This window comes from Panthera uncia, chromosome A2 (assembly GCF_023721935.1).
Source record: "Panthera uncia isolate 11264 chromosome A2, Puncia_PCG_1.0, whole genome shotgun sequence".
NCBI lineage: Eukaryota > Metazoa > Chordata > Mammalia > Carnivora > Felidae > Panthera > Panthera uncia.
The window spans coordinates 15,324,006-15,330,918 of NC_064816.1; the positions used below are offsets into that span (position 1 = coordinate 15,324,006).

At 60.9% G+C, this 6,913-nt stretch overlaps 1 protein-coding gene across 2 annotated transcripts; it reads right to left on the bottom strand.

Annotated features, from left to right (window-relative positions):
• Positions 1-368: 368 nt before the first annotated feature.
• Positions 369-5,825, bottom strand: MYL3 (myosin light chain 3). 2 transcript variants are annotated; one of them, XM_049640342.1, is made up of 7 exons: positions 5,619-5,825; positions 3,342-3,369; positions 3,060-3,209; positions 2,097-2,270; positions 934-1,011; positions 773-815; positions 369-657 (listed from the first exon to the last, which is right to left on the bottom strand). In XM_049640342.1, exons 1-6 carry the CDS (start codon positions 5,748-5,750, stop codon positions 787-789), a joined length of 591 nt encoding a protein of 196 aa, XP_049496299.1. In that variant the 5' UTR covers positions 5,751-5,825; the 3' UTR covers positions 369-657; positions 773-786. The 2 variants fall into 2 exon arrangements, with proteins under 2 accessions (XP_049496299.1, XP_049496298.1); XM_049640341.1 differs by having other exon boundaries at positions 369-588; positions 5,619-5,824.
• Positions 5,826-6,913: the final 1,088 nt, after the last annotated feature.

Sequence of the window (6,913 nt, forward strand, 5' to 3'; positions counted from 1 at the left end):
GTGGGAGGAGACAGTTCAGACACCCTAGTGGCATCCCTGTGTTGGGGGCTACAGCACAGCTCCCACCTCCAGAGGGGAGAGGGGGAGGAGGAGAGGACAAGAGCAAGGGGGGGGGGCACCCGGGCCTCTTCCAGCTCAGCGCTACTCCCACCTGTGCCCCTGGACGCAGGCGCAGGGGATTTGGGCACACCGGACAGGATAGTTTGAAGGGGAGAAAGGAGGCAGGATCTCGGCATGACTCCCCTCATTTTGTCCAGGGCTAACCATGTGGGGCTCATACATATTACAGAAGTCAACGAAAGGGCCACAGAGGGGAAAGAAGGAAGGAGGGAGAGAGGGAAGGAAGAAAGGAATGAATGAGGAAGAAAGGAAGGACAGAAGCCGTTTATTCATGAGGCCCCTGGGGTGAAGACAGGGAGGCACAGCTCATAGAGGGAGATGACAGGCACACGGAGATCTGCAGGGCGGTGCGGAGGGAGCTGGTGTAGGAGCCTCGATGCCCTCCCTTGCTCCCCACAACTCCAGGCCACTGGTGTCAGCGCTGAGAGTGGGGGATGAGCGGTCCCCAGCATGGCCTCCCTGGGCTCCCTGAGAGCAAAGGCGGTCACTGGTTACAGAGGACAGGGCGGAGCGAGGCAGCAGGATGCCAACTGAGAACTGGAGTTGGTGGGGATGGGGAGGTGGCAATAAGGGATCCGGATGACAGCGCGTGAGGCCATCTCTGCTCTCAGCAGAGGCCGCAGCTGGTTTGGAAAGAAGTGGGGGGTCTCACCTGCGATGGGAGGCTCAGCTGGCCATGATGTGCTTCACGAATGCTGGAAGGAAAGGGAGAGTGAGTGGCAGGGCTCAAGCACTGGGCAGCCAAGGGCGGGAGCCTAGGGTCCCAGTCCCCACCCCTGACCCCCCACCGGCTCCTGGCCTGCTGAGCAGCACCTTCGTAGTTGATGCAGCCATTGGAGTCTTCCTGCCCCGCCATCAATTTCTCCACCTCATCTTCCGTCAGCCTCTCACCTGGCGGGGCGGGAGGCTGAGTCAGCACCCCCGGAAGGTGCGAATGGTGCGGGGACCCCCTGAGCCCCTCTGGGTGGTGGGTCTGCCTCCCTAGTGCTCCCACACCTCACTTTGGCACGGCCATCCCGGCTCACAAGGCCTCGGCCATCACCCCATTTCTGAGTCCAGGGGAATCAGTGACAAGTCAAAAACGGTGGAACCTGGGGTGCAGGCCTGGTACCCCCTCCAAGCCTGGGCTCTGTCTTTAAAAAGCCAGCTTGGCGTTCAAGTCACCAGCACGCACTGTCCTCTTTTTTCGACGGGCTGCTGGGGGTCCTCCCATCATGAGGAGGCCAGCCCCACCATGTCCCCAGAAGCAGTTCCCCAGGGCGGCCTTTTGAGGCTCGAGGAAGGACCCGTGGGGTGAAGCTGAGGGCCTTGAGGGGTGATGGTGGAGGAGACCAAGAGACAACATCTCTGTTCTCCAGACAAGTCTGCCACGCTCCTGCCTCTGGGTTTTGTGTGCTGTGTGGGTTCCCTCACTGCGGTGGGGGGCGACCTCCTACCCCCAGCCACACACACAACCCAGAGACCAGCACAGGGCTAAGCACGCAGTAGGAGTTCAGTCAACGTTTGGTACGGGGAAAAGCTGCTTTGAGCAGACATAGTAGGTGCTCAATAAACATTTGCTGTACAAAAAAGCTTCTTTGAGAAGGGGGTGCCCCTGCCAGCCAGATGATGGGGGTCTGGAAGTCCAAGAGGCAGGCGCCTAACCTACTGGGCCACTTACTTGCCGTGTCCCTGGGATGTGACCTCAAGACAACGAACACCGGGACTGAGTTGATCCTGCTGGATACGCCACACTGCCCTACCCTGTCCCCAGAGCTGTCCTCAGCCCCCTGGGGTTCTGTGAGCTGCACCAACACCTTCTCTTCCTCCCTACCTAAGTCTCTAAATTCCCCACATTGCTGTCGCCTGCCATAGAGGCTTCTTGACTGTCACTCTCTCCATTTCAGACATGAGACACAGGCTCGCCTGGTGACGAGTGGTTTCTCCCAGGATGCCCCGTGAGGGAGGAGTGGGGGTGAGGAGGACGCGGCCCTCACCTAGAGTGGCCAGCACGTGGCGGAGCTCGGCACCCATGACAGTGCCATTGCCCTCTTTGTCGAAGACCCGCAGCCCCTCCACAAAGTCCTCATAGGTGCCTGTGTCCTTGTTCTTGGAAATGTGCTGGAGCATGGGCAGGAAGGTGTCAAAGTCCATCATCTTGGTGTTAAGCTCTGTGGAGAGATGGTCCTTGGTCCCACGCTCTGAGGGGCGGGATGGGCACACCCTTCCGCTGTGCCTTATGGTGAAGGGCTGTGGCCCTCACACGGTCCCAAAGCACTCTCTACACCCGTTAGCCATTTACAAAGCACTTCACCATCACGAGGCACTTCACAGTCAACGGAGAAATGCATTGTTTACATAATCCTTTGCTGTCCACAAGGACGGTTGGCTGCAGTGCTCTGTCTAGAGCCTCTGCTCTCCTTTGGGGAAACCCTCCTAGATAGTGTCATTTTCTAATAGACCCCACCCTCCCCACAACCTGTGATTGGCCAGGAGCAGTGGGGCCAATCAGAGACCGTCCCTGGGACTTTTGAACCTGGGGAGAGGGCTTAAGTCTCACTCTTCCTCGGGGCAAAGTAGGCAAACCTCTCTGGCAAAAACGGTGAGGGAATCTGGGGCCCGGAGCCCCAGAGAGATGTGGAGGAGACAAGGAAGGGCCACGGAGCAGAGGGTGGCCAAGGCTGGGTGCCCCCCCCCCCCCGCCCGCCCTCACACCAGCCGCGGCAGCTCATTTGCACTGTCAGTTTCCTATCTGGCGAATAAGCGTGGGGCCAGATGGCCCAGCAAACTCACTGCTTGTTGCCCCGTCGGCATCGCCTGAGACCAGCTCAGTGTCCTCATCCAGACAATGGGAAGATGTCAGGAGAGCTCAGAGCAGGGAGGGTCCCACGTTGTCCCACCACAGACGGCGCCCCCCCCCCCAGCGGCCTCCCCGGGGCCTGGCACTCACGCATACCAACCTTCTTGCTTCGGTCTCCCCAGGACGCGGAGCACCTCGGCCTGCGTAGGGTTCTGGCCCAGCGCCCGCAGGACATCCCCGCACTGCCCATATGTGATCTTCATCTCACACTTGGGTGTGCGGTCGAACAGCATGAAGGCTTCCTTGAATTCTGCCAGGAGAGGGCGTGAACCGGGGACACGCCCAGAGTCAGCCCACCCCACTCACGCTGCGCTGGCAGGACTCTCAGGCTGGGGACCCTGGGCCCCACCCTGCCGCCCTCGGGCTCAAGACCCTCACTCACCTTCAATCTGCTCCGGTGTAAACTCGATCTGAAAGGAGACCCCAAAGATTCTGAGTGCCTGGCTCAGAGGGTGGGACCAGGCCTCCTCCCAGGCACTTCCAGGGGCACAACCCAGGCCTCAGCCTCTTGGCCACCCGACTTGTCCCCGTTCCAGCACCCACAACCTCCTGCCATCGACCCTGGCACCTTCCTGCCTCCTTCCCCCTCCTGACCTGTTAGAACGAGGGCCTTCAGTCTGCATGTGCTCAGACCCTGATGGCGGTGGGGAGAGGGGGCGGGGGGCCGCATCTGGGGAAGAGGTGAGAAGGCTGGCCCGGTGCCCTGAGTCCCCAGCTCAGCCTAGGCCTTACCTGTCACCCCTGGTCCTGGACAGAGGTGTCTGAAGCCACAAGATTTGATCAGACTGGCTTTGCCCCCACCCCCGGCAGGCCTGGGGGCCTAACGGGCAGGACCATCCACAGGAGAGAGACGGGAGGCCTCATCTCCTCGTGGAGGGTGACAGGAGGGGGAAGGGGGAAGGTACAGGCCAGATCGTTTCTGTCAGCGTGAGAGCATATCCACAGGAATGCACGCGTGTGTGTGAGAGAGAGGCACGTGTGTATATTCACACACGTGTGTGCATCTGCAAGTGTTTACACGCGCCTGTCCCGCACAGGGCCCTCAAGGCTAGGCACTGTCACTCACATGGCCCCGCTCTACAATGGGGTCTTACACACCCCTTCCATAAGCCCGAGGCCACCCCCACCGAAGCAGAGCATGGGGCCAGGGGGGTGTGGGTGAGTGTTTGCTGAGGCCACATCAGAGCCACCTGAGGTCAGGAGGCCTCCTGGGACCTGGTTTCCCCCTCCTCACCCGATACCAGGTCTATTTTTATCACGGCAGTCACTCGCCCCAAGGTCAAGGTCGCAGGAGGGAAAGGAGCTTGGGGGAGGGGGCGTGACTGGCACCTCTTCCACTGCTGCTCCCTGGGAGCCCCACCGACCTCCACCTCCACGGCACACATCAGCGCAGAGGAACCCTGCCACCTTGTCGTGCTTGTCCCCACCCAGTGCTGGGAAGAACAAGTTGTTGCTCCCGGCCCCCTGCGAGCTCTCTCGGCACCAGGAAGCCTGCTGACATTAGGCTGCCTGGCCTCCTGGCAAAGCCTCCTGCCCTTCACTGGCCGGCCCGAGGGGCTCCCTACACCCTCCTCTCGGAGGGGAGTCTGTGCCCGCCGCAGATCCGGGGAGACTGGACAACGCCACCTTGGGCCTGGAGTGGTCGGACCTCAGCAGGGGGCCTGTGGGACACGAGTTTGGACACAGGGGGTGGCTGGGGTCAGGGAGCCAACTCCAAAGAGCACTTTCTGTGAACAGTTCCTGGTAGCCTGCAAGGAAGGTTTATTACCCCATTTCACATCTGGGGAAACCGAGCCCCAGAGCAGTGAACAGGAGGGAACAATGTTGGGATTTGAACCCGGGTCTTGAGGGACAAGGTAGGCGCCCCGGGAAGGGCTCACGAACGGGAGACGGTTCTGTGCAGTTAGGCCACAGGTCTGGCTGGACAGGCAGGAGCTGTGTAGGGCTGGGGGAGCTCCACAGGGCAGGGTGGCAGTGACCGGTGGCCAGCCACGAACAGGGGACAGGCAGGACACGGGGGATGTGCCACTATGCAAATACCACAGGTGGGAGTCATGGCTCTCCCTCCAAGTTTAGACTCTGAGAAAGAATCTCTGGTTCCACTGGTCACGGCTCCAAGACCAATTTCCTACATGATCTACTCAGCCTGTGCCTCAACTTCCCTACCTAAAAGCTGAGGCTTGACTAAGTCTGGGGCTCGGCCACTCTGGTAGGGGTGAGTGTGACCCAGCCTGGGCAGGGGCCTCACTTCCTCATCCTCTCCCCCCAGGCCACCCTGGGGGACTTGGCGTGGACGTGAGACCCCGCTGCTAGACAAGGAAGATCTCCACTTGGCCACAGGGGTTGGGTCCAGGCAGCTCCGGGATTCCCCAAGGATGTGAGGTCCAGAGAGAAGGGCAAGAGACAGTTTCCAGAGCCAGCAAAAGACTTGCCCTTCGGCGGCACTGGGGGAGTCCTGCCTGATGTCTGACAACCATCCCTCCTGCTGCAGCCCTCCGGATGCCTGAAAGCCCCCAGGGCCTGTCTGACCTCTGCGTGGAGGCTTCCAGGGTCAGCTCAGTGCTCACTTTCTAGAGTCTGGCCTGCCACTGAGTAGGTCCACTCTGGGATCCACTGACTTGCCCCGTCCTTCCTGCTGAAACCCAGCTCCCACACCCACCTTGATTTTGGAGGCATCAAACTCCACTTCCTTGGGGCGCTCGGGCTCGGGTGCAGGTGCGGGCGGTGGCGCGGGAGCCGCCTTGGCTGCTTTGGCGTCGTCCTTCTTGGGGTCTGGCTTTTTGGGGGCCATGGGAGCTGTAAGCACAGAGAGGGATGTGGAGAGATGGAAAGCAGAGAGCAGGGTAGGTGAGGCTCCCAGGCCTGGCCTTTATCCTGTCCGGACACCTCCTGACCCCAGTCCCCCCCACCCCCACAGTGCACAATAGGGACAGGGCCATAAAAGGACATTGGCTAAGCTCAGGGGCTATTTCGGGGCCTGGGGAGGGCATTGTTCGGGCTCGGGAATGGGTGGGGAAGAGGGAGGGCCCTCCCTTCCTCCCAATCACCTGTTGGGGAGAGGGAGGGGGAGGAGAGGACCGAAGCCACTGCTCAACACACACCACTCACCCTCAAATGCACACGCACCCATAGGCACAGCAGCCCTGATGCCCCTCGGCAAGTCAATACACTGAACAGGACCCGAAGGCTGGACCGGAGCGTGTTGTGTCAGGAGCAGAAGGGCTGTGATCGCCTAAGGGCACCTCTTGAGTTAAATTTCCCATCTGTGCACCGAATTCCCGTGTGTGTGTATGTGTGTGTGTGTGTGTGTGTGTGTGCGCGCGCGCGCGCGCGCATGTGGCTGTTTGTGTATGTCTGTCTGTCTATGGTGGGAGGCGTGTATCTGTGTGTGTTGTCCAGGTGTCTTCATGCTTGGTGGGGGAGGTCCTCGTGTGCGCCTCTGTGTCTCGTGGGGAACAGCCCATGCCCATCTCCGTGTTGGCTCTGCGGGTCTGTCGGGGTGTTTATACGTACGCACATGTCTGTGTGTATCTCTGTGAGCGTGTCTGTGAGTGTCGCTTCCGTGTGTTTGTGTCTGGGTGTTTATAAGTATCTGTGTGTGTCTGCTCAAGGCTCGCAGGCAGCTGTGGCCCCGGGCGGGGCGGGGGGGGGGGGCGCTCCGGGAAGGCCCCAAGTGGCAACGGAATGTGCTGCTCCCTCGAGCACAGTTCAGCAGCCCAGCGGCCCCCACTGCCTCCTTCCTCGGCACGCGGCTGGCCCCTCGCCGGCTCCTGTTTCACCTCATTTCCCATCTCCTCTCCCCCCACTGCCCTCTGCCTGTGGACCACTTTATTTATGCCTCTGAGGGACCTCAGGGAGCCAAGCGAGATTTGCAACCCCCACCCCCGCCCCGGCACCCACCCCGTGCCCAGGTCTCACCAGAGGGCAGTGACAGAGGGCAGCCTGGCCAGGCCA